The 27,305-nt window shown below is 47.5% G+C and overlaps 1 protein-coding gene across 1 annotated transcript; it reads left to right on the top strand.

Annotated features, from left to right (window-relative positions):
- The first annotated feature begins 372 nt into the window (after nucleotides 1-372).
- LOC120680454 (protein FORGETTER 1-like) lies at nucleotides 373-26,021 on the top strand. The gene is made up of 32 exons (XM_039961949.1): nucleotides 373-1,002; nucleotides 1,551-1,616; nucleotides 1,746-1,919; nucleotides 2,000-2,130; nucleotides 2,246-2,322; nucleotides 2,661-2,842; nucleotides 2,949-3,026; nucleotides 4,101-4,233; nucleotides 4,701-4,761; nucleotides 4,962-5,043; nucleotides 5,569-5,697; nucleotides 5,904-6,047; nucleotides 6,167-6,269; nucleotides 6,620-6,748; nucleotides 8,201-8,271; nucleotides 9,040-9,209; nucleotides 9,283-9,376; nucleotides 10,132-10,229; nucleotides 10,326-10,461; nucleotides 10,555-10,661; nucleotides 11,301-11,396; nucleotides 11,473-11,560; nucleotides 11,645-11,762; nucleotides 12,263-12,374; nucleotides 12,442-12,565; nucleotides 12,641-12,718; nucleotides 22,740-22,858; nucleotides 23,556-23,609; nucleotides 23,750-23,852; nucleotides 24,379-24,507; nucleotides 25,338-25,452; nucleotides 25,563-26,021. The coding sequence occupies exons 1-32, from the start codon at nucleotides 427-429 to the stop codon at nucleotides 25,592-25,594; spliced, it is 3,909 nt and encodes a 1,302-aa protein (XP_039817883.1). The 5' UTR covers nucleotides 373-426; the 3' UTR covers nucleotides 25,595-26,021.
- Nucleotides 26,022-27,305: the final 1,284 nt, after the last annotated feature.

The following is a 27,305-nucleotide window of genomic DNA, read 5'->3' as shown; positions in this document are numbered from 1 at the left end:
TCCATCACATCTCCATCACATCTCCATCACATCGAAATATTAAATGTAGCAAATGACCCATGCATGGAGTACTAAATGTAGGTAAATAAAAAAACTAATTGCATAGTTTTGATGTACATTGCGAGACGAATCTTTTGAGCCTAGTTAGATCATAGTAGGATAATATCTATCACAAACAAACGAAAAGTGCTACAGTGTGTTGCAGTGTTTTCCCTGGCGCTACAGTGAATTTCAAGGAACTAAACACACCCATGATAGGATGTAAAATTTTCGGGGTGGGCGTCGAAATCTTCAAACACTGGCCCAAACCATCCCACTGGCTGTGCCGTTTCGGTTTCTCCCCTGCTCTTCCCGAGCGAGCAAGGAGACCGAGACCAGACACCCCCACTCCCCTGCCCCGAAACCCTCGCCGAGCGGTCGCCGCCGATGGCCGGCGGCTCGTCCCCATCCCCGGCCACCGCGCCCGTACAGGTGCGCTGCGCCGGCTGCCGCGACGTCCTCGCGGTCGGCTCCGGCATGACCGAGTTCATCTGCCCCAAGTGCCGCATGGCGCAGCGCCTCCCGCCGCAGCTCATGCCCAAGTCCACCTCGTCCTCGTCCTCGTCGCCTCCGCCCAAATCTCCCGCGAAGCCTTCTCTCCCTCCTCCTACGCAGCCCCGGAGGGGCGCGCCGCCGGCTCAGGGGGTGGACCCCACGAAGATCCAGCTCCCGTGCGCGCACTGCCAGGCCGTCCTCAACGTGCCCCACGGCCTCGCCCGCTTCCGCTGCCCGCAGTGCGGCGTCGACCTCGCCGTGGACCATGCCAAGCTCCAGAACTTCCTTGCCTCCTCCAACAGCGCCCCGCCATCGGGCCTCACCCCAGCCTCGGGGCCAACGACGCAGGCCCCTCCGATGCCCTTCGTCCCAATATTGCCGCCTGGCGTGGCGCAGCCGCTGCAACTGGTGGCTGGCGCAACGATTCCTATAGTGCTGCCAGCTGAGGTGCCTGAGGAGATCAATGAGGTATGTTACTGTGTCAGTGTCAGTACCTTGTGAAGCAATCGACAGTACAGTCAAAATTGGTCGGGATATGGAGTGGCATTATGCTTCTCTATATGATACATCAATTCTACACTGAGTCAGAGTTCCATTGATATTCAACTTGCACAGAATTTTATTTTCTATCCACTTGTAGGGACAGACATAGGCAGCAGATATCTGAATTGTGCACTGCTTCTTTCCTTCAGCATGATGGTGCTCCATTTGTTGGGGCATGTACTTTCATTTGTGGTAGTTGAATTGGCTAATTAGTAATCACTTCCATTTTCTTTTGAATAATTGGGTAAGTTAGCATGATTCATATTACATAGCCATCATATTCTCTCTATGTAGCTTTACATGTTTGGTTCATATGTTGTTGCAAATCTGTACAATTTCAGTGGAATTTTATCATAAACGTTCAGTTTGTTTTCTATGTTTTTATTATATTATTGCCTCAGATCCCAATGGTTGCTTCATATGTTTTACTAAGAGGCTTGCAGCCTTGAACTTACTGGGACTTTATCAAACAGGTTGCTATTGACGTCGAGCGCGAAGAAGATGAAGGTGGCACAGTTGGAGAAACTTTCACTGACTACGTAAGTACTCTTTCCATTGACTTTTATCCTGAGTACGAACTTAAGATTTACTTTCTAATGCTTATAGATATGAGCATTAATCTTTTATCCAATTGATTGTGAATTTGCTATGCCTACACTTATTTCCAGAGGCCTCCGAAGCTATCACTTGGTCTGCCTCATCCAGATCCAGTTGTAGAAACTTCTTCTTTATCAGCTGTACAACCTCCTGAACCGACTTACAACTTGAATATCATGGCTGAATTGGATGAGACGAAGGCGTTGTCTTGTTTGCAGATTGAAACAATAGTTTATGCTTGTCAGGTTGGTTATCATCCTATGATTATTCTATGAAGTTTTTATATGTCACACCACTTGTAAATATTTGTGTTGTTGTATGACAGCGGCACCTTCATCATCTCCCTACTGGTGATAGAGCAGGTTTTTTCATTGGTGATGGGGCTGGTGTTGGTAAGGGTCGAACAATTGCTGGATTGATCTGGGAAAATTGGCAGCAGGGAAGACATAAGGCAGTGTATGGCTTGGCAAAAATCACATTCATCAGTTAGTTCTGATGAATTTCCAACAACTTCTTATAGTTATGCCTATTTCTTCATTGCTTGATTTTAACTATTGGTTGATATTTCCAGGTGGGTGTCTGTTGGTTCTGACCTGAAGTATGATGCTCGAAGAGATTTAGATGATGTTGGTGCAAAGTGTGTCCAAGGTGTGAGGCCTTTTCACCTTTGCAATGTGATTTATATTGCACCTTCAACAGAAAGTGGTTTCCATAGAATATTTAGAAATGCTTGAATTAGTGTGAACACAGTGACCAGGAAACAAAGTTATTGGATAACGAAAGCCTGAATCAGCAGTGTTGTCCTAAGACGCTCCTTTTTTAAATATTATTTCTGGGAGTTGGGAAGTCCTTGAAGATTTTGCACCATCAAAGGATGGACGCAACATATTCAATTATGAGAAGAACTTGCCTTCTAGCTATAGCAGATTGATTTATCTACATTTATGGTTGATATTGGCAACTGATATTGTACATGTATTATGCAGTGCACCCTTTAAATAAGTTACCGTACTCGAAGCTAGATTCGAAGGCCATTGGGATTAAGAATGGGGTAATCTTTGTAACTTATAGCAGCTTAATAGCATCGTCTGAGAGAGGCCGCTCCCGTTTGCAGCAATTGGTTCAATGGTGTGGCCATGAGTTTGATGGTCTCTTAGTGTTTGATGAGGTTATGTATTCAATTTCAGTTATAATCATTTGGTGTAGTATGCATTTTATAGCTAGACCTGCTTACCTAAATAATGTGTTGTATACTGAAACAATGCCTCTTGCAGTGCCACAAGGCCAAAAATCTGATTCCTGATGCAGGGAGCCAGCCGACACGCACTGGTAAAGCAGTTCTTGAGATCCAGGTGTGTGATTTATAGCGTGACATACCAGATAAACTATGCTTAATACAGATAAATAATATTGAGTGAATTATTCTTATTAGAAAATGTACTCTTAAATAGGGTTACATTCAAGGAGATGCCATGACTGATTCTTTCTGTCGTATTCCAGAGACTAAAACTGTTGTCATTATAAATGCTCCTGTCTTCGTAATCTGTCACTGCATGTAAAGTTTGGGGGTTCCCCAGTATGAGAAAATACATTTTTGATACAACCGTTAGGTGCACCAATGCAGATATGTTTAGTAAGATTTTTCAGAACTAGACAAGTTTTTTTTATTAGTTGTCCTTGTATTTTTAGAACTTGGGTTAACATTTAACTGAATCATAAGATACATGCAACGCTGATGATGTAATCAGCATTGCAAATTTCTGTGCTCTGTACAAAGCTTGACATTATAAAACAGGCGTACCACGCTATTGTTTCAATACTTTGGGCATTAATTTTCAATGGTCCTGGATGTGCATCTCACCAACATATAAGTAAAAATACCATAAATGTGGATGTAGTAATAGTCAAGGTAACTGGTAACAAGCCATTTGTTTAAAGGGTGTTCTATAGGATAAGATCCATCGATGGACCTTTTCTTTTGGGTTTCACGGATGAGTGGCCGCACACCAACTTTTGGCACAGAAAATGAAATAGTTGATCCAACTTCAACTTTGGACCTTCTACTCTTTCTTGTCAGCGAGTTAAGGAAAACCTAGATTCTCAGTTTCACACCTTAAGCTTCCTTTTACATGGACCAATGTAGATTTAATAGCTGTTGAAGTATAAGTGAATTGCCCACCTCTTCCCATCAGCTTAAGCTTTTGGGTTGAATTGGTTGGTGCATGATGCAACTCAAATAATAGCTATTCAAAATTCAAGCCTCATCTCATTACAAGAAATGTAACAATTTATAATTTCTTCTTCTCCTTCATTTGCCTGCTGTAAAAAAAAGTTTCATTGAACTAATCTATGAAAGATCATATGATATATTTGTAAGTTCAACGCACTTGCTTGGACTATTATTGTAACATGACCAAGCATCACAGGAAAAGTTACCTGAGGCTCGGGTTGTTTACTGCTCAGCAACTGGTGCATCAGAACCTCGAAATTTGGGCTATATGGTTCGACTTGGACTTTGGGGTGAAGGAACATCGTTTCATAATTTTCCGCAATTTTTAGGTTTGCCGCTTCATCCTTTTTAAGTGAACCCTTCCTTTTGTTTGAATTTCTTTTATCATGTTAGCTTGCACTAAATAATTGATGCATCCATGCTGGCAGAAAACATACTGGTGGTGCTAAGAACCAATAATGGACACTAAATTATGACCACATTAGACTTGTATATGAATTTCAACATTTACAGCATGGCAGTGTGATAAGTAAAGGATGGCTCTGTTTGGACGAGCATACCCTGTATGTCTCACTAAAACATATCATACGAACAACTGTAGGGACAACTTTGCTTTACTGCTGCTCTTGGTAGCTCAACTACATTGATAGTTAACCTAAATTATCATCTAAGAAGTGGGGTGTAGCAAAGTTTTACTACTTTAAGAATCACATGTCTTGAATTAGCATTTTATGTCCTGTGAACTCCAGTATTAACATACCAAATGTGGTTGCTCACATTTATGGAAGCTTTTCAGGTGCTCTTGAGAAAGGTGGGGTGGGAGCCCTTGAACTTGTTGCCATGGACATGAAAGCTAGGTAGCATTTCTTCCGCCAAATTTCAGTTGCTATGTTTGTGAAGATTCCATATGTAATGGGTACCAAGTACCATGTCCCAATCATGCTTTTAAATGGGAACCGATTAATTTTCATCCAGCCTTTTCTGTCTTAAGTAGTGGATGGTGCATTTGATTTATCATTGCGGCTTATTGAGTGCTGCTTTCATTAAATTGTTGCAGGGGTATGTATGTATGCCGTACTCTAAGTTATAAGGGGGCTGATTTTGATATCGTGGGGGCTTCGCTTGAGGAAAGAATGACGGTAAAACGATACAACATTGACAAGCTTTCTGCATTTGAACTATTACTTTTTTTTTATCATGTTCTCTTCCAATTGTTCTTTGCTTTACGACTTTATCGACTTTGCCCTTTCTTTTTTTACCACATCAATGTTTTCTTCTGTTCTATGAGTGATTTTTCGTAAAAGGCAACCAGTCAAAGCTCTTCCTATTAATTTTATTTACAGCAAATTTTATAAAAAAAAATGTCTATGTACAGAAGTTAAGAGCTGGGGAAAAAAGTTTTTTTTTATGTTTACATATAGTGTGCCTACCCATTGGAAGACACCAAATTCCTCCTGTGCAAATGCATGATAACATAGTTTTTATTCTATTCATTATTTATTTTTGTCGTAGCCTATCCCACCTTGCTTGGGATTAAAAGGCTTTGTTGTTGTTTTTAGTTACATCCATATGCAACTTTAGCTTATTTAGCTTTCCTAAGCTGTGGATACATATATAGTTCCTGATACAGTTTCATCTTTTTTATAATTTCATTTGTAATGCAGAACATGTACAGAAAGGCGACTGAATTTTGGGCTGAATTGCGCCTTGAGCTCCTATCAGCAAGTGAATTCTTTGCTGAAGAGAAAGGCAATTCAAATCAAATATGGCGGTTGTATTGGGCCAGCCATCAGGTATTGCTTCCTTGTGTTTTCAATACTAGCTTTTATGCAATTTATTGCCTTTGCAAAGTTTCCAAACACTATATGCCCCCTATTTTGGCAGAGCTAAAATTAGGAAATAATTGTAATAATGGTGAACTGAGTCTGGTAGAATTGCCTAACATGCTTAAATACTCACTATTTGTTATGCTTCATAACTGATGGGCTATGTTTTACAGCGTTTCTTCAGGCACATGTGCATGTCAGCAAAGGTACCTGCTGTTGTGAGATTAGCTAAGGAGGCCTTGGCAGAGAACAAATGTGTGGTGATTGGTCTTCAGAGCACTGGAGAAGCTCGAACCGAGGAAGCTGTCACCAAATATGTCTGTTCACATTTTATTCAAAATTATTCTTTCTGTCCTTCTGTAGCAAGCACAGATCCTTGGAAACTAGATTAATGCTCCAATAATCTAAAGGCTTAAATATTTGAAATTTGAATCAGGGAGTTGAAATGGAAGATTTTGTCTCTGGTCCTCGGGAGCTTCTCTTAAAGCTTGTAGAAGAAAACTATCCTTTGCCTCCAAAACCTGATTCTTTTCAGCAAGGTTTGTTGTGATTGTTTCAGCATGTTAATCGTACCCAGTTTTTACCATCCTTTGGTCCAATTTGGTTGGAAATACTGTGTAATACTTGAAATGCTGGTACACCCAAGTTTATGATTAATGGACTTTTCTTCTGTTGTATCATATATTCCACTTCCATAATAGCAAAGCTATGCTCCGGGGTTTGGTCCTTTCTCATCTAGCCAATAGGGCTTAACATCTGGGGAAAAGGGTATTTATATTTTCATGGTGCCTAGTTATTAATATTAAATTTCTGCATGTTGGTTTCTTAATTCTTGTGATATTTCCTGCTGCCTGCTCTGTTATGATTTTATTTATGTAAAATCTTTTAGGTGAAGAAAAAGTCACAGAGATCCAGCGTAAGCGCCATTCTGCACCGGATGTATCATTTAAAGGGCGAGTAAGGAAAATAGCAAAAGTGGTAGATGTGAGTGATGACGACACCGATGATTATTCTCCATGTAAGTTTCCTGGCAATGACATGGTTTTAAGTTCATGTTTTTATCCATGTAGCAAGCATGTTGCTTTCACGGTGTATCATCTTATTCTTAGAGTAGATATATTGAAAAGAATGTAGTAACTAGTAACTAGAAGAAAATATCCCAAAGAAAGAGAAAGTAGCAAGTAGATGAATTGATAGGTATGACAAATGATTTAAATGCAATAAAAAATGAACTAAAAGATAAATAATGAGGTAAAATGGTATGGAAAGATAATTGAGGCGAAAAGTTAAGAACTTTGTATGGTTAAAAAAGAACAGAAATTATCATGTATGCCGGTGCAGTATGGTTTGATTTCAGGTAGGCTTTGGGTGCACTGTAGGTCCATTACAGAACAGTCAAGATGCATGTTTGAAAATGAGTTCGAAAAAAGAAATATGACTTTATGGGATCATGGGAAGGTCCCTGGTAGGCTTAGGGGCATTTGAATATTCCATGCCATACTTAGTATGATTCAAATTAGGAATGCCAAATATAATTGTGCAGTGCTCTATTTGAAACTTGACATGCAATAAATGAGTCCCTAAGAAAAATTGACACTTCTCTCAATGTACCTACTGCACGCCATACACCATATGACCGAAACAGTTGCTGTGGCATGCTATATACTTGTTGATCAGCCATTTTGAGTTGTCATTGCCAAATGTTCCTATGTAGCATGATATATATAAGGGCAGCTCCAGTCCTTGTTCGACTCTTGCGATCCACGGCAGTCGAACAATAGTTTGGTTGATGGTTTGTTACCTCTAGCTTGACTCCACAGAGGTATATACTTGTTGATCAGCCACTTTAAGTGGCCATGACCAAATGTTCCTATGTAGCATGATACATATAAGGGCAGCTCCAGTCCTTGTTCGGCTCGTACGGTCTACGGCAGTCGAACAAGAGTATGGTTCGTTACCTCTAGCATATGCATCGAGTTGTGGGACCCAACATAGCCTTTTGTCCCAAGCGAGTTGGGGTAGGCTAGAGATGAAACCCAAAAGATACAAAGGTCACGGTTCAGGCACGTTGATAGGTTAGTTGTGGGACCCACAGCCACTAATAAAATTTGCTGACTCCACGCATACGGCCTGTCTCGGATGACCAGGGAATATATTTTATTATATGTGAGCAGATGGATGTAACAGCCATGCTCTCTCTGCTATATTTAATCGGTCACGGTTCGGCGCGTCTGCAGCAGATTTACATAAAGAATTACATAGAGAACATGTAATTGGTGTTAAAAAGAACAACCATTCTAAATATATTGTGCTGTTCTTTTTATTTAAAATACCATATTGGCATCTTGTAGACCATATGAATGTCCTAAATGACTTAGGTTCCAGATCAGAGGGAGTTCTACTGTTGCATGGATGCTTTTGATTAACAAATAACAACGTTAATATGGCTAATATCTATGAAATGTTTCAGCTGAATCAGATCATGAATCAACAGAATCTGATGAGGAGTTCCACATGTGTCAAATCTGCAATACAGAGGAGGTAACTTTTCTTCCCTTCTATTAGTTCTATAGTATATTATGCTAAACACAGAGTTATTTGCATTTATTCTATGTCACATTCTTTTCCCTCCATTGAGGGTGATATATCTTTTTTATGTGCTCAATGACCTTGCATGTATTCACAATTGTTGTTTTTCATATTTGTTCGTACTATTTATTCTTGTGCACTATGCATAGTGCCTTCTCTGTAGTTATGTGGGGGGAACAGTATGTTCGGCGTGCAAAAAAAGTGGCATGTTAAGCCACGTGTATCTTAGGCTATTTGGCAGGTTAGTTTGTCAATTAGATTTAATTGATATCGGTTAGCAGATTTGGATAGTAGATCGGTTTGTTAGGATTTGGGTTGTTTGGCTTGTACGTGAGGCAACCAAGCTGGGTATATATCCGGCAGTGTAATCCCGTAAAAGGCAGGCAATGAAAGTATCTTCCTCCTCTCTCTAATCTATCCAAGCGTGGAGCAGGAGGGACTTGATCCCTCTCCTCTATCGTCATCTACCCTGCTAGGCCCTAGCCATTACATCACTCCTTTTTCATATTACCATGACCTAGGCCGTATTAGAAATATCTGTGGCCGAGGCTTGATAATAATGCCGAAAACTAGCTGTGGTTGTAGAATGCTAGCAGAGCAATATAGTGCCTCTTAAGTCTTAACTTAAGGTTAAAAGCTCTCTGAAAATTTAATGCCATTTCTATTTTCAACTTTATTTCCTGAAATTCTCTTTATATGTAATAATATCTGATCTAACAGGAAGAGAGCCTGTTGCTTCATTGTTCTGGTTGTTCTCGACATGTTCACCCAAGTTGTCTAATGCCACCTTGGACTGGGATGATGACTGATGATTGGACATGCTACACATGCAAGGTAGTAGAAGATGAGGAAATAGAGCAAGATGCCAATGTAGCTGATTTTTCAAAGAGGTACAAATGAGATCCTTACTAGTTTATGCTCATATGGCCCCTAGTTTGTGCTGATTGCGTTGTGACTTGTCAGGTATGACGCTGCAGTAGAGAAGAAGTTGAAGATTTTGGATATAATACGTTCCTTGGATCTTCCTAATAATCCTCTGGATGATATCATTGATCAGGTAGTTTTGTTTATTCATGTTAATAAAGCTGAACATTACATCCATGCTGTTTCTCGATTTTCTGTTATTTTATGGGCATTTTGTTCACATATAGCATAAAAAGGATAGGAATAGAACAGATTTAGGATCAATTACTGGTGCACGCAAGTGCAACGTGCAGAGGAAGAACAGGGAGAGAGAAATGATCTCTAACCCTAAATTTTGGCTCTGTATACTACGTTATGAATAGCACTTGTATTCAATATGAAGGCTCTAGGCCCGAATATATACATGTACATTAGGAAATGTGCACAAAACCCCTTATACAATGGGAAAACTACAAAGGGTACATATACACCTAACAACTTCAACCTTAAATAACCTATCCCAAAACTAAAGGAAATAGATAACAAATCAATACAATCTAATCTCTTAGATCACAAAACAACCATAATGACTTGCGGGAATACCCGCTCATGAACAGTACTGCAGGCCCTAATGCAGAACATGTGTTGCTCCCTTCTTCCCATCTTATGAGCTCTAATGGGCTGTGTATGACATGAGCAGTGTTTATATATCTTAACTCAGATCTCAGTATGGAGCCCTAGTACCTGCTAAAATAATTGTGCTTCATGTGTTCATCATCTAGTATCCTTTTGTGTTCTGTTGTTTCACTTCATGTGTTGCCGTAGAGCTTAAAGCAACGATGAGCCAGACAATTATGCACATAAGATCTCAATTCTTGTCTAATTAAGATGTTTCCGTATTTTTTTTAGCTGGGAGGGCCTGACAATGTCGCAGAAATAACAGGACGTCGTGGCATGCTAATAAGAGCTTCAGATGGAAAAGGCGTGGTTTATCAGGCGCGGAACGCGTGAGATAGCTTATGCTATTACGTTTTATATTCTGGCTCAACGAATCCGATTATATTTCCTCATTGCCTGTAGTTATATTTGCTTGTTGCTTGTAGGAAAGAAGTTTCAATGGAGATGATTAATATGCACGAAAAACAGCAATTTATGGATGGTAAAAAACTAATTGCAATTATATCTGAAGCAGGATCAGCTGGCGTTTCTCTTCATGCTGATAGAAGGGCCAAAAATCAGGTCTTATGTTGCTCTATTTTAGCCATTTGTTGCAACTATGCCATATGCTAATATGTCAGAATAATGCTCAAACTGCTTAAATTAATTTCGCAGAGGAGAAGAGTACACATAACGCTTGAACTCCCTTGGAGCGCAGACCGTGCTATACAGCAGTTTGGGAGAACCCATCGTTCTAATCAAACTTCTGCACCTCAATATAGGTGTGATAATTATTTACATGAACATTCTGTCTTTATTGTCTGTCTGGATTTTGATAGTGCACTGTTGGTTGCTGTATGTCACTCCTGAATGAGGGCTGTGGTTTTTTCCTTGCAAATGAAGATTGAATGATGTAGACCCAGATCAGAGTTTTTTTAGTCATTCAAAGAAACACCTGTAAGGGTAGCTAGAAGTTAAAACATTTATTGACTTGCAAACATATTAATGTAGGTGCAGAACTTCTTTTTAGTGCTGATAACTACTGACGGCTGCCAGCGAACCTGGAACAACTAATGTCTTCTTAATGCACTCTGTTTTTCATATCCTGCCTTTAAGAATGCATACAGGCTTGTTCTATCAAGATTGTTTTGATATAAAATCAGCAAATTTATACGAGCAATCCTATTGATGTTTCTATTTGCAAAGGACCTTCAATTTGTGCATCAGTCAAATGTTGATATAATCAAGTGGTGTTTTTTAAATTGGCGAAAACAATGTATTTTCCCTAAAATGAATTGGTTGCCCATGTCTCCAGTCTCGGTTCTTGGCAAGTTGACATGTTTACTATGTTCACATTTCAAACTGTTTTGCATCATGCATAGATTGGTTATATATCTGAAAAAATTGGAGCTCAACTGTAGGCTCCTTTTTACAAATCTTGGCGGTGAAAAGAGGTTTGCATCAATTGTGGCAAAAAGGCTGGAGTCTCTTGGTGCTTTGACACAAGGAGATCGCAGGTTTTTTTTACCGATTTCTAAGTTACAATAACACGTCAGTCAAAACATTTCTAAGGCTAGATTTCTACTTTGGCAGGGCTGGACCTTCTTTGAGTGCTTTTAACTATGATAGTAATTATGGGAAAAAGGCGTTAACCATGATGTATAGGGGAATAATGGAACAGGTTTATACTACTACAATTAATTTTATGAACTATTTCCTTTTTTTGTCCATACAACATTCTAAGAGTTGGTTTTAAGGTGACCAGGATTCTTTTCCAGTTGTTCCTCCGGGATGTTCTGATGATGAAGCTAGCATCCAAGCATTCATCGATGAAGCAAAAGCTGCTCTAATATCAGTTGGAATTATCAGGGATGCTGTCGTATGTAAGTTAATAAATAATCATTTTAACTTAAGTTTTATGCTTGTTTTGGTATATTGGTAGCATATAACACCTTCGTTTATGATCACATTGCTTCATGATGGATGTGCTTAACTGCTCACATAACCACAGTACGAATGCTTACTATCTACTATTGTTTGGAATTATCAGGGATGCTGTCGTATGTAAGTTAATAAATAATCATTTTAACTTAAGTTTTATGCTTGTTTTGGTATATTGGTAGCATATAACACCTTCGTTTATGATCACATTGCTTCATGATGGATGTACTTAACTGCTCACATAACCACAGTACGAATGCTTACTATCTACTATTGTTGTCTACTTGTTTTGGCATTATTAAAATGAAGATAAAGGTTTTCCCTTTGATTGTTGTTTAGAAGCTTGTAATAGTTGTTACTTTACCATTGGTATTTACATGTAATATATTCTACATATAGTTCGGTAACAAATAGTTTGGCTCACAAAATGATTTTTCATCAGGCAATGGAAAAGATGGAGGGAAGCTTTCTGGTCGGATTGCAGATTCAGATATGCATGATGTTGCTCGCTTTCTTAACCGTCTTTTGGGATTGGCTCCAAACATTCAGAATAGGTGAGGTGCACAATCAAGTTACCTTTAGAGAGTTAGTTTGACTATTCTAACACAATCTTTGGAACAGGTTGTTTGATCTTTTTACAAGTGTACTTGACGTTGTTCTTCACAATGCACGGATAGAAGGGCAACTAGATTCTGGAATTGTTGATATCAAAGCTAAGAGTATTGAAATGAAAGAATCACCCAAGGTATTGTTTTGGTGTGATGTTGTTTGCTTTGGAAGCTCGATTTTCATTAACCATCAATGCATGTTTGCCATGCAGACTGTTCATACTGATAGCTTATCTGGTGCTTTGACCGTACTATTTACTTTCACCATCGATCGGGGAATTACGTGGGAGGTAAGTAGATAGTGGCTTTGTTTGGTTTGTGCTATGCTAGGGAATAGTAACATTTTGATCGCTAATTACTGTTGGAGTATATTGAGCCCATGTGTATAGAGGCCCATCTAGAGGCCCATGTGTAGGTATTATATATACCCACCCTTCTAGGGTTGGAGGAATACAGAAATTATTACCTCCTTCATGGTATCAATAGCCTAGGGTTAGGGTTCCTCGCCTTCCTCTCTCCCTCTGCCCGCTGCCGCCGCCGCCGCCGGCCATGGCCGGCCGGCCGCCGGCCCCCTACCTTCCCCTCTCCTCCTTCCCTCCTCTCCCTCCCTCCTCTGCTCCGGGCGCAGGGGCCACTGCGCCGGGCGCGCTGGGCGCCGCCGCCGCCTGGCCACTCTCCTCTGCTGCTGCCGCGCCGGGAGCTCTGGGAGGCCCGCGCCCGCCGTACGCCGCGGTTGCGATGACTGCAGCCGCCGGCGCGGGTACTCCAGGTCCAGGCGCAGCCGCGGGCGGCCCTGCAGCCGCCGGCGCGGGTCCTCCCGCCCCGATCCGCCCTGCTGCTGGTCCTCCCGCCCCGATCCGCCCTGCTGCTGGTCCTCCCGCCCCGATCCGCCCTGCTGCTGACGCCTTGGCCGGCCCGGCGGGCCCTGGCGCCGCTGCAGCTGCGGGAGGGGACGCCGCCGCCGCACAGGCCGGACCTGCGGCCGCTGCAGCCCAGATCCGCCCTCCTGGCGTCGCCCAGACCACCGCCGCCGCCGCCCAGGACGTCCCTGGCGCGGGCGTGGGCGCGGGAGGGCCTCCAGACGCCCCTCAGGCCGTTCTGCTGCCTCTGGTGTCCGCGGCTGACGCCGCCGCTGCCGCTGCTGCCGCCGTCGCCGCCCATCGCGCCGCGATTGCTGCTGGCAAGCAGCCCGCGGCCGCCGCCGATCCCACGTGGCTCGAGCTCGGGATGCCTCCCATGGATGTGCCGCTCTCCGCCGCCGCCTTCCGTGGTCAGTAGGCTGACACCGCTCTCGCTGCGGCCCTCCTCGCCGCCAAGTCGGAGGCTTCGGCGGCCCAGGAGCGGGTCCGCGTGGCTGCCCTCGCCTGAGAGCGCGAGCGCGCCACGGCCGACACCCTCGCTCTCCGGGTCGCCGAGGCGGAGCGCTTCCTCCGCGTCTCCTCCGGCCAGCCCGTCGACCCCGAGCACGGCACCTCCTCCTCCCACCAGGCCCTGCCCGCTGGATCTGGAGCCCGGTACGACCCGACCGACCCCATGGTCGCCCAGCTCCACCTCCAGGCCGCCGGCGTCCAGAACATCAGGGCCCTGGTCTCCGTCCTCCTCGACCCCGCGTCCTCCTCCTACGGCCGCTGGCGGGACCAGGTCCTCCTCACCCTCCGCCGCTATGCCCTCGACGACCACGTCCTCGTCGACTCGCCGATCGAGACGCGGGACGTGGCGTGGGTGCGCCTCGACAGCGTCGCCTTGTCCTGGATCTATGGGACCATCTCCCTGGATCTTCAGGACCTCGTCAGGACCTACGGCGGCACTGCGCGGCAGGCCTGGGTGGCGCTCGAGGGGCAGTTTCTCGGCAACGCCGAGTACCGCGCCCTCCAGCTCGACGCCACCTTCCGCACCTTCGCGCAGGGGGACCTCTCCGTCGGCGAGTACTGCCGGCGGATGAAGAGCATGGCCGATGCTCTTCACGACCTCGGGGATCCAGTTTCCGATCGGGTCTTGGTGCTCAATGTCCTGCGGGGCCTGAGCAGCACCTACGACCACCTGAAGGGCTGGATCGCTTGCCAGAGGCCCTTCCCCACCTTCCTGCAGGTCCGGGACGACCTCGCGCTCGAGGAGATCACCAGGGGTCTCGCGCCCGGATCGTCCTCGCCCACCCCCTCCGCACTCGTTGCTGCTACACCGACCTCTTCCGCTGCTCCCGCCACCTCCCTGCTCGGTGCTGCTCCCACCGGGCAGACCGGGGGAGGGGGGGGGGGGCGTGGCCGTCGCCGGCGAGGGCCTCGGGGTGGTGGTGGTACTGGTGGCCCTGCTTCTGGGGGTACTGGTACCGGTGGGGGCCGTCGGGGCGCGCCGACTCCGGCTCCCGCCCCTGCCCCTGCCTCTGGAGGTACGCCCTGGCCATCCTTCAACCACCCATGGTCAGGGCGCATCTCGATGTGGCCGTTCCAGGGTTCCGGCGCGGTGCCTCGTCCTCAGCTCCAGCCGGCGACCATGTTCACTGGCACGGCTCCTCTCTTCGCGCCGTCCTGGACTCCGCCCGCCCAGCCCAGCCAGCAGCCGATCTGGCCTGGGTGGTGGGACCAGGCCGCACTGGCGCAGTCCTTCAGCACCATGGGACTGACGCCGCCGGCCAGCACCGAGTGGATCGCCGACTCGGGTGCCTTGTTCCACACCACTCCAGATGCTGGTATTCTCTCTTCTGTCCGACCCCCACACCCTGCTTGTCCTTCTTCTATCATGGTTGGTGATGGGTCTTGCCTTCCTGTCACCGCCGTGGGTTCTGCCCTCGTCGACCTTCTCGGAGTTTCGATCCAGGCTCAACGTAGCCGGTGGCTAGTTGTGGCTGCGGGGGGGTATTTGCCCTTTCGTACTCTCATCTTGTCCAGTCTTGAACACCGCTGCGTCGGTTGTTCAGACTGTAGCATCACTGTAGCTAATTATCGAATAATTACCGTCATTAGATTCATCGCGAAAAGTTCCACCCATCCCTAAAAAGGTTTTGCAAATAGACTTCATTTAGTACACCATGCATGCGAGATTTTCTTTTTGGGAAACGTGCGCGCTAGGAGGGAGGGAGAACCAAACGAGGCAAGTGTAGGAGTCATTATTGCTTTTCCTTGAGAACTCGGTCATCATTGTAGTTGTATTTGAGTATTAGGCATGTGGTTGTGTAGGAGGAATAGAATTGGTGTAATGTTGTGGATGTATTGCATTGAGACCTCGGCCGGTATATATGAGAGTAAGACTTGGGGGGGCAAGGCTCCCCGGGATACATATGGCAGTTTACGATACGTATATCTACAACTACCAAATATACTCTAATACTCCCCCGCAGTCACAGCGGGAGCACCGCAAACGGTGTGACTGGAGAAGAAGCCGAAAGCAGTTGCCACATGAAGCCGCGGGCGCACGAGGAGGCGCCATGGTGGTGGCATAATGGAGAAGACGTCAGAGAGACAGAGACAAAGATGGCGACGCGTCGAGGCAGTCGTAGAGGGAGCGATGCCGAAGTCGATGCAGTCAGGCCATCGGGCGACACATTCCCGGGTTTGCCAGGCTCGGGAATGCGCCGGGGACGATGGACACGCACCGATGTTGCCAATACCGGACGTGCAAGGGAGGATGCACAACCAAACGCCGTCGCCGGGGGGGACCAGCAGAGAAGGCCTCCATGGCGGTCGTAGGCACAGAAGAAGGCGAGGTAGAAGATGCCAACACCTGCTGTTGCTGGAGTAGACGAAGTAGTCGGGGACGAGATGGCGATGTGGTTGTGATAGACGAAGCGAGGAGGGGAACCTAGATTTTCCAGCACAAGGCTGAATGATCCGAATGACGCGGCGGCGGCGCTCGAAAGAGACGGCGAAGAACTCGTACAGCTTGACGAAGACCATGCGTGAAGCGCGCAGCGATGAGTCGACGATGAGGTCGTGGACGTGGTCGGCGGCGGTGTAGATGCAACGACGGAGGAGACCACATGTGGAACTGCTGCGTCTCGAAGAGACGACACAGCGGCAGCCCTCCATGCTCGGGGAAGATGCACGCATATTGAGAACACCCGTCCCAGATCCGTGTGTGTATGCTGATCGGCTGATCAGAACGAGGGTGCACACACTGTGTCGCAGAGGGGCCTGGCGGCGCTGCGGGTGTTGCACCGACGCACACCGCACGCCAGCCCGGGCGACACGGGTGTTGAAGAATGGCCGGTGACGATGTCGAAGAAGAGGCATGCGGTCGACGGGCGGCGGGCGACACAATCTCGATCAGTGATCGAGTAAAAAATCAGACATTACCAAAAAAAAAAAACTAATCAGCAGCATCTCGTGTGGACCTCCGGGTGCGCGTAGCACAGAACCCCCCTTCCCTCATCCTCTTCCCTTATCTGCCCACCACGGTGAAACACACCACATTGCGAGAGAAAAGGAAGGAACAGAGGAGCGGTGGATGGTGGAGAACTTAGGAGAGCTGGCGCCGCGGGTCCTGGCCGGCGACGGCAGGTAATCCTCCGGAGCAAGTCCCAGCCGGCAGTGGCAGAGCCGCACCGGGTGGCGTGAGTCCCTGCGCCGGCGACGGAGGAGTCCGCTGGGAGGGCGGCGTAATCTCGGCCGGCGGCAGCGCGGGTCCAGGCGGCGTCGGGGGACCGCCTCCAGCGACTCCAGCCTGCGCCCCCCCTCGACCGGTGAGCATGGGCACGAGGCGGCGGAGGTTGATGGCGGCCGGATCTGGCCGCCTCCATGGCGGCTCGGATCTTGGCGTGGCCGGGCCCGACCGCCACCACGGCGGCACGGGACGTGGCGAGATCCATCTTTCTCCACGCGAAGAACACTGGCGGTGACGACGACTAACGAGTGCGAAGGAGTGTAGAGAAACACCGCACACCCTAATCGGGGGGGGGTGACCATTATATAGCCTAATAGGCTAGGGTTACAATGTACAAGGCCAATGGGCCGCATGCCCAATATGGGCTGTCACAATTACATTCTAACACCCTCCCTCAGTCTAAGCGGGAGTGTCACGAACACAAAGACTGGACCTAAAGTCAGTGAACAACTGTACAGGTAACCCTTTGGTCATAATGTCCGCGAACTGATGAGACGATGGGACATGAAGCACCCGGACATGTCCCAAAGCAACCTTCTCACGGACGAAGTGAATATCTATCTCAATGTGCTTCGTGCGACGATGATGAACTGGGTTGGCGGTCATATAGACAGCACTGACGTTGTCGCAGTAGACGATCGTCACCGAAGAAATGGGTGCATGGAGCTCCTGGAGCAACTGACGAAGCCAACAAGTCTCAGCCACAGCGTGCGCAACAGCACGATACTCAGCCTCCGCACTCGAACGAGACCGTAGTCTGTCGTTTGGAGGACCAAGAGACTAAGTTGTCGCCGAAGACACAGTACCCAGAAGTAGAGCGCCGAGAGTCTGGACAACCCGCCCAATCGGCATCAGAGTAGGCAGTCAAGCTGGTGATGCTGCCTGTGACGATGTGAAGTCCGGTGGAGAGAGTGCCCTTGACATACCGCAGGACGCGCTTGAGCATCGCAAGATGAGGCTCTCGCGGGTCATGCATGAAGAGGCACACCTGCTGAACTGCATAGGCGAGGTCCGGACGAGTCAACGTGAGGTACTGTAGAGCTCCGGCGAGGCTGCGGTACTGAGTGGCATCTGCCACCGGGGTGCCGTTCGTAGCTGACAGCTTGGCATGAGTGTCTACAGGAGTCGCCGTAGAGTGACACTCAGCCATGCCGGCGCGCTGGACCAGATCCGCAGCATACTGATGCTGGGAGAGGAAGAGGCCGTCAGAGGAACGCGTGACAGAGATCCCGAGGAAGTGGTGAAGATCCCCGAGATCTGTCATGGCGAACTCGGAATGAAGAAGCTCGGTGATGCGACGAAGGAGCCTGGTCGACGAGGCTGTCAGAATGATGTCGTCGACGTAGAGCAGCAAGTAGGCGACGTCGGCGCCCTCTTTGTAAACAAAGAGGGACGTGTCGGAGGTCGACGCAGTGAAGCCAGACCGCTGGACGGAAGCCGGAGAAGCGCTGGTGCCACGCCCGGGGCGCCTGTGCCACGCCGGGGGCGCCTGCTTGAGCCCATACAAGGACTTTTGCAGGAGAGACGTGGTCAGGAGCGGCTGGGTCGACGAAGCCGGGCGGCTGCTGACAGTAGACTGTCTCGTTCAGATGGCCGTGAAGAAAGGCGTTCTTCACGTCCAGCTGATGGATCGGCCAGGAGCGAGAAGCGGCGATGCTGAGGACGACCCGGATGGTGGCCGGTTTGACAACCGGGCTGAACGTCTCGTCGTAGTCGATGCCGTACCGCTGCGAAAAGCCACGAATGACCCACCTGGCCTTATGGCGAGCCAGGGAGCCGTTGGCACGATACTTGTGCTTGAAGACCCACTTGCCGGTGATGACGTTGGCATGAGGCAGGCGAGGAACGAGACGCCAGGTAGCCGTTGGCACGATACTTGTGCTTGAAGACCCACTTGCCGGTGATGACGTTGGCATGAGGCGGGCGAGGAACGAGACGCCGGGTGCCATTGTCAACGAGCGCCTTGTATTCTTCAGTCATCGCCGCGCGCCAATTCGCATCGGCGAGCGCGGCGCGGGTGTTGCCTGGCAACGGCGACGCCAGGCTGGAGGCTGCCGCAGTGAAGCCGTACCGCTGCATGGGCGGCGGCAAGGAGCCCGTCCGGGAACGAGTCTCCCGCGCAGGAGGCTCTGGAGACCGGGGCGCTGTCGCCTGCGGTGCTGGAGCCGAGAGCACCATTGCCGGCGGCTCCAGGGCCTGTGGAACCTCCGGCTGCGGCTATGGAGCCGGGGCTGGACGCGGACGACGGCTGTAGTGGAGACCGAACCGCTGTCGGGGCCCGGCGTCAGGAGCCGACAGCACAGGCGCAGCCTGCCGGGGCACCTGGGGCACCTGGTAGGCAGCACCATGCCACAGGATGGCCGGGTCCAGCCTGACAGGGTCGCCGGTATCGTCCGAGGTAGATGAAGCCGGCACGACCGAGGCCCGCGTGTGCCGAGCGTCTGAGGTAGACGGGGTAGGCGCGGGGAGTATGTCTTGTAAGAAAAAGTCAAACGAATCCGGTCGGGGCTTGGAAGCCGCAAACGGAAAGTGAGTCTCATCAAAAACAACGTGGCGAGAGATGATGATCTTGCGAGCGGAAAGATCAAGACACTGGTAGCCCTTCTGGGAAGGAGGGTAACTGAGGAAGACACACGCTGCTGAGCGAGGAGACAGTTTGTGGGGAGTCGTGGCACTGATGTTCGGATAGCACAGGCAACCAAAAACTCGAAGGAGTGAGTAATCTGGCATCTTGCGATAAAGAAGATAGGGAATACCGTTATGTATGGACGATGAAGGCCGCCGGTTGATAAGAAACACAGCGGTGGAAAGCGCTTCGACCCAGTAAGAGGGAGGCATGGCGGCATGAATCAGAAGCGTCCGAATAGCATTGTTCAGTGTGCGAAGCATCCGCTCAGCTTTGCCATTCTGGGCGGATGTGTAGGTGCACGAGGTGCGAAGAAGGATGCCGCGGCCAGCCAGGAAGGTAGCAGTGGCATTGTTAAGGAACTCCGTGCCATTATCTGCCTGAAAACAGCGCACAATATAGCTGAATTGTGTGTGAGCGTAAGCAATAAACTGAACAATATGCTCATGAACTTCAGATTTATGGCGCAGAGGAAACGTCCAACAATAATGTGTAAAATCATCAACTAACACAAGATAATATTTATAGCCAGAAATACTCAAAACTGGAGAGGTCCAGACATCACAATGGACTAGTTCAAATGGTGCTGAGGTACTAGATGCTGAACTAGCAAAAGGCAGCTTAGCGTGTTTGCCTAGCTGGCAGGCATGACAAATGCGGTGAGCTGCTTTATTACACTGAATAGCTGAAAGTTTATTTAGAGTCTGGATGACGACTGGTGCTGGATGACCAAGGCGGGAATGCCACAGCTCCGGGGAGACAACGGCGACATGGCAGCGAGGAGGCATGCGATGTGGAATGGTGTAGAGATCCCCATTGCTATTGCACCGAAGGAGGACCGTCTTGGTCTGGAGATCCTTAACAGAAAAACCAGAGGCGTCAAACTCAATGGAACAATTATTGTCGCGAGTAAGCTGTCGAACAAATAACAGGTTACGAGTAAGCTGAGGAGCGACAAGAACATTATCAAGATGAAAGGGACGATCAGCTATTTGTAAAAGAGATGTGCCACGACCGAAAATAGGAATGGATTGTCCATTACCGACCGTAATGGAGGACGGTGGTGACGGGAGACGGGAAAGAAGTATACCGTCGTTGGAGGACATGTGGGATGTCGCTCTGCTGTCCATTACCCAGGGAGAAGACTCCTGAACTGCCAGCTGGTTGAGGGCAGCGATCAGGCCGGCCGGGTTCCAGCCTGGAGGACCACCCGCGGCGGAGAACTGCGTTGGCGCAAAGGCAGTGTGTGCCTGCTGTGGAGGCGGTGCAGGTGGCGTCCACTGCTGCTGCTGAGGAGGCCACTGGCCGCCCGGGGGAGCCCACTGACCGGTCCAAGGATTGTAACAGACCCAAGGACCAGCCGGCGGGGGAGCCTGTCGTCCGCCGCCTTGCTGCTGGTTGCGCCGACCGCCGCCGTTGCCGCTGCTGCTGCCATCATTGCCACCGCGACCGCCCTTGCCCTTGCCCCCCTTGCCTTTGCCACCGCCCCCACTGTTGGAGGTAGTGGGGTTGGACCGGCAGGATGGCGATGTGCAGGAGGAGGCGGTGGAGGCGACGAGGGCTGAGGCCGAAGCCTCCTTGTGCTCGGTGCCGAGGCGGAGTTCCTTGACACGGAGCATGTTGGTGGCAGACTTGAAGTCGGGGAGCGGCGAGGTGTTCGCGATGATGTCGGCGGTGGTGGCGAAACGGGAGTTGAGGCCGCGCAGAAGGTTGAGCACGAGCTGCGCGGGGGAGATGTTGTGGCCGACCTCCCGGAGCGCATCAGCGGTGCGCTTCATCTGCTGGGCGTAGGCGTCGACGGAGAGGTCGCCCTGGGACAGGTTGTGGAACTCCTGCTCGAGGACGACGGCGCGGGACTCCTTGTTCGCCTGGAACAGCGCCTCGATGGAGACGTACAGCGCGCGGGCATCCTGATCGGGCTCCATGGCGAGGTCGAGGACAGGGCCTTCAACGGAGCCGTACATCCAGCCGCGAACGCAGGCGTCGGGCTGAGACCACGAGGGGTTTGCCGGGCGCGCGGCCGCCGTGCCGTCGATGTGGCCGAGCAGTCCGTACTTGCCGCAGAGGGCGGTGAAGAAGGCCTTCCACTTGGAGTAGTTGGGACGCGCAAGGCTGAGGTCGATCGGGGCGTGCTGCTTCACGTTGACGGAGGCGTAGGCGGCGAAGAAGGGTGGAGCAACGCCGTCCCCAAGGGCGCCGGTGGTTCCGGAGCCCAGGACGCCGGACGTGGCCGAGGAAGCCGTGGAGGACGTCATGGCGCAGTCAATCGGACGGGGGGAGGCGGCTTCCTGGCGGGGGCGGCGCGGCTTCCTGGTGGAGAGGCGGCGTGGCTCCCTGGCGGCCGGGAAGGGCGACGCTGCTACTGGACGGCGGCCGGACGGGAGTCAGGCGGCCAGGCGGTGCGGTGGCGTGCGACGAGGGGGGAGGGCGCACGGGCAGAGGAGAAGCGAGCGGAAGGAAGGGATCGGTAATTAGGGCTGATACCATGTAGAGAAACACCGCACACCCTAATCAGGGGGGTGACCTTCATTATATAGCCTAATAGGCTAGGGTTACAATGTACAAGGCCAATGGGCCGCATGCCCAATATGGGCTGTCACAATTACATTCTAACAAGGAGACCAGCTCGATCTGCTGCTACGACCCACGCGATGGTGGCGGCGGACCAATAGGAGCCACCGCATAAACAGGGGGTGCAGCCCCCGGCGGAGATCATGAGCAACCTCCCCGGGGGCGCGCTAGGAGGCCGTCGAGGGGGCGCGCTGGAGGCGCACCATGGAGGATGACCGGTGATGCGTGGAAAGCAGGGGCGAGACGAGAGGCAGCGGAAGGTTTAGGTCAGGATCTGAAACCCTAATCTCGTGATACCATGTAGGAGGAATAGAATTGGTGTAATATTGTGGATATATTGCATTGAGGCGGCCGGTATATATGAGAGTACAAGACTTGGAGGGGCAACTGGGCAAGGCTCCCCGGGATACATATGGCAGTTTACGATACACATATTTACAACTACCAAATATACTCTAATAGGTTGGACTGTTTTCTGTACATGCATAATTCTTTTTTTGAACATGTGATGTGTAAAGTCGGCAAAGGCGATGCTTGAGGAAAGGCAGAAAGATGGTGCTGGTTCATCAAATGATGGGTTTTATGAGTCCAGAAGGGAATGGATGGGGAGAAGACACTTCATTCTAGCTTTAGAAGGGTATGTTTTGGATGATGATTAATGCTTTGGTTTTTGGCTCTTTTATGTGCAATGCCATGGGCATACTGAACCCAAGTATATTCCATTAATAGTTTGATATCTCTTTTTGCTTAATCCCAAATGAGGTGCCAGCATCTATCTTAACCTCTAATAATCTACGCCTAACTAAATTTTGGATATATATGCATGTTAACTAACCCTAGGGTTGGCTGTTGCATCGGCTGCTCCTTGCTGTACACCCTCTTTGGCCATGCCATGCAATATGTTAGCATTGTTGAAAAAGGTCCACATACATCTAGGGAGAGAGCAGGAGAGTAAGAACCCAGAAGCAATAAATTCATCTTTTTTTTGTGGAATCTATCTTTATAATCCTGCAGTCCTGCTGTACTTCAGGAAGAAAATGGAAACCTTAATGTTTCTTTAGAATACTTTTATAAAAAAGGAAGAGACAAGTATAGAAGTTACTCCTGCATCTTTTGAGGAAAAACAAAAACAAAAGTTAAAATTTTCTGTTGGCAACCGAGGAAGGCTGGAATGAGGTTTGACTCTGTAGTGTATACGAAGTGAAAGAAACTTGCATGTATGAGAGACAGTGATTTGAATAATAAATATGAACAGAAAAATGAGGTTTATTGTAATGTGCTTGTTATTTGATCCAATGTTACAACTGAATCATTCTTAATTCTTTCTGAACCAGCTCAACTGAAGGAATGTACAAAATAATCCGGCCTGCTATTGGTGAAGCCTTAAGGTATTTGCAGCTCATCGTTTTTTTTTCTTGGCAAGGTTTAGTGTTAGCATTTGACACTTCATGTAGCCTAGCAGATTTCATATATAATGTAAAGGATGGAAGTTCCTAGTTTTTGTTACAACTCCATTTTACTTTTGCAGGGAGATGCCTTCAACTGAACTGAAAAGCAAGTACAGGAAGGTGTCATCAATAGACAAAGTTAGTAAAGGATGGCAGGAAGAGTATGATGCTTCATCGAAGCAGGTAATATCACAAAATCTGTTTCCCTTTTCTCTGAACATGACACTATGTATTGATGTTCTGTAAAACATCAGCTTTCTTATCAGTAGGTAAAATTGTGTAGCCTACACACGTCAGAGAGATGCAAGTTGGAAGGGTCTTGTACTTGTGTTATTAGTGTTTTGCTCTTAGAACTATTTAAGTTATGTTCAACCATCAATATTTTGTGAAGTGAAAAACTTTAAGCATGCTGACACAGCACAGGGCTGGAGTGCTTGGCATGTTTTTTGTGATTTTATTCCTTATGGAAGCAACATGTCGCTGTCTGGCCTCCAGAGGTTTTCAAGCCGCATAATGTGTCAGCATGCAAATCTCTCGAGGTGCTGGTTATGGTGAATAGCTATATGTTTGTGGACCCATTCTATATTGGTCCTTATGTTGAGTTTTGACACTTTTAAGTTTGACCAAATAGTTGATGAGCTTATTCTGTACCTTTTCTTTTATGCACATTTCTGATCCAGTGCTTGTTTTCCTCATTTCCTCATTTCAGTGTATGCATGGATCTAAATGTAAAATTGGGAGCTATTGTACCGTAGGTAGAAGGTTGCAAGAGGTTAATATATTGGGTGGCCTCATACTTCCAGTTTGGGGTACAATAGAGAAGGCTCTAGCCAAGCAGGTTTACTTCTATGCCTATTATTTGCAAGTTGTATTGTTGCTAGTTACTATGCTGAGTTAAATGATGTGATTCCTCTGGATTCAGCTGGTTGATCTGATTCGAAGACATGGCACCTTACCTATATTTTTGTATTGGCCCCCCTATAGTATATTATTTCCAACTAGATGTACAAACCACTTATAACAATGCACTCCTTAGAGTAAGGACACAATAAAGCCGTAAGGATTCCTATCGAAGGCACGGAGAAATAATGGTCTCCAAATAACTAAAGTAAGCAGGAAGTTGAGGGATAAACAGAAAAAAATTCAAGTGCAGTTTTGCTGCCATGGTGACAGCTACTCCCTCCATCCCAAATTATTAGTTGTTTTTGTTTTTCTAGATACATAGATTTTACTATACATCTAGACATAATATATATCTAGGTGCATAGATCTAATAATTTGGGACGAAGGGAGTAGGAGTGACAATTCTCCTGAGGGGGGTGGCATAATCTACATGGAGGATGGGGCTAGATTGGGCGTAGACAGCAAACAAAGAACTGTCATGGCTACTTTTTGTGTGTATGTAAGCTGATATTTTTATCAATCCATTGGAGTTTAAATTTTAGAACTATATGTTTGGGGGGAAAATGCATATAGTCAGTTGACATTCAGTCAACTGTCACTTTTTGATCTTGTTGACAGGGCATTCCTTTTGTTTAACCAAACATAGGCTAATCCTAGTAGACGAACACATCACAATATAACGAAGTTAGAGATTGACTTCTCCCACTGTCTGAGTGTTGCTTATATTGAGTTATTGTCCTATTCTTCGCTGCTGTAATCTAACAGGTTCGTCAGATTCACAAGAGAATACGTGTTGTCCGTTTAGTCACAACAAATGACAGTCCCCAACGAATTGTTGGACTGCTGATTCCAAATTCAGCAGTTCAATCGGTACTAACAGGTTTGTTTCTGATGTCCTGACATTCCTCTCATATGGTTTAATTTATTAACGTAACCTCCATTCCTCGTTTTTATCATGTACAAGCTCAATTTAAATGCTGTCTTGTGCAGGGTTGCAATGGGTCCAGGATATTGATGGTTGACATGGAAAGGCTTCAATTTTGTTTTTCTCACCCACACTCATTGCCGATTATTTTTCACCGTTCTGATGTCAGATGCAGCAGCCTTTAGTGCCTCTGAACATTTACTTTTGTTTCTAGGGTGCTAGCAAGCTAACTTATCTGAAGCGCCGAAATTCTTAGCTTACAGGTCAGCCAGGTATATACGGACAACTTTTGTATGTAAAATACGCGGTATGCCACCGCAGTTTGTTTCATTCTTTGCCTCCCCTTGTTCTCTACCAGGTCTATATGTTGTATATTGTTATGTAAAGCTACTAAAAATGCTCCGTTAAACCCAAAAAAGGCGCACTCACCAATATGGCAATATGGGGACAGCCATAGTGGAGTTGTTACCGATGTCAAACTAAACAGCACAAGAAAATTTGAGATATTATGGTTTAATTATGCACTGCACTCCCTCCGCCCCTAAAGAAATGCAAGTCTTGTTTTTCAATTAGTCAAATAATTTCAAGTTCGACTATATTTATATAAAAAATTAATAACATTTACGTCTCCAAATAGATTTAGTATGAAATATATTACATGATTCATCTAATAATATTTATTTCGTAATGTATAAGCTAATATTATTTTCATAAATTTGAAATTATTTAACTCAGGAATGGACGGAGTAGGGGCTAAACCCTGTGTCCGCTGACAACTGACAAGATGCCTCCATTGCATTTTGTCTGTTTGACGGCTGATGTGGAACTAATTTTCCATCATGCTTTTTTTTAGTAGAGCATGAAATGAAACATTTACTTGTTGAACACCGGCCGTGACTTTGGGGTGAATGTTTTCAGGTAGTAGTTAATGGTTGACGGTGTGTAGTTCCGATTGCAAAGTGGGGCACAACCGCACAGTATACGGTAATTGGCTATATGCTTACGAGACACAAGTCTTTGTGGAGTCGTTGATCTCTTGACCTCCTGGCTGACCCAGTTCACTTTGGAGCTGAAAGTAAAATTAGACTTCGAGTAGTTTAATACTTATGGAACATTGTGCTAGAAGCTTCTGAATTGTTCGTGACAAAAGGTTCCGGATATGGTTTGAAAGTTGCAGCCAATTGTGGCCTAGATTACTGGAAATCGCACGTCACGACGCTGCCCGCTGGTAACAAAGGGTGTGTTTAGATATCTCAAATTCCTCCCAATTTTCCAAACTTTCCATCACATCGAAATATTAAATATAGCAAATGATTCATGTATGGAGTACTAAATGTAGGTAAATAAAAAAACTAATTGCATAGTTTTGATGTACGTTGCGGGACGAATCTTTTGAGTCTAATTAGGTCATGGTAGGATAATATTTACCACAAACAAACGAAAAGTGATACGGAGTGTTACAGTTTTCTTTTCGTCGCTACAGTACTTTTTCCATGGGAACTAAACACAGCCAAAAGAAAGTAAAGGTCCTACTTTTTTTTTTGATCGAAAGTACCTGTATTAAGACTTAAGGAAAACATACATGGACGGTACAAATACAGATACATCCGGGATACAGGGGTGAGCTGTCCACCACACTTTGCGAAAAGGGCCACAACAAAAACAGAAATTGCAAACAGGTCCCTGGACCCTTTCCCCATCCAGCCGCGCCGTCGGACGAAGCCGCAGCCGCCGCTGCCGTCGCCATCGCCATCGCCAACGATCTCACGAAGCTCCATCGCCCACAGGCTTTATCGAGCCGCAGTAGA

The sequence above is a fragment of the Panicum virgatum genome, chromosome 7N, assembly GCF_016808335.1.
Source record: "Panicum virgatum strain AP13 chromosome 7N, P.virgatum_v5, whole genome shotgun sequence".
Lineage (NCBI taxonomy): Eukaryota > Viridiplantae > Streptophyta > Magnoliopsida > Poales > Poaceae > Panicum > Panicum virgatum.
The sequence above is the reverse complement of the archived record's forward strand: the minus strand, read 5'-3'. Positions and strand labels throughout refer to the sequence as shown.

Excerpts from the sequence above, each read along its gene's own strand:
- LOC120680454 (XM_039961949.1), top strand. The coding sequence starts at position 427 with ATGGCCGGCGGCTCGTCCCCATCCCCGGCCACCGCGCCCGTACAGGTG. Across the intron at positions 5,044-5,568 it reads CGCTTGAGGAAAGAATGACG|AACATGTACAGAAAGGCGAC; the intron begins GTAAAACGATAC and ends TTTGTAATGCAG. Across the intron at positions 11,561-11,644 it reads ATAGGGGAATAATGGAACAG|GATTCTTTTCCAGTTGTTCC; the intron begins GTTTATACTACT and ends TAAGGTGACCAG.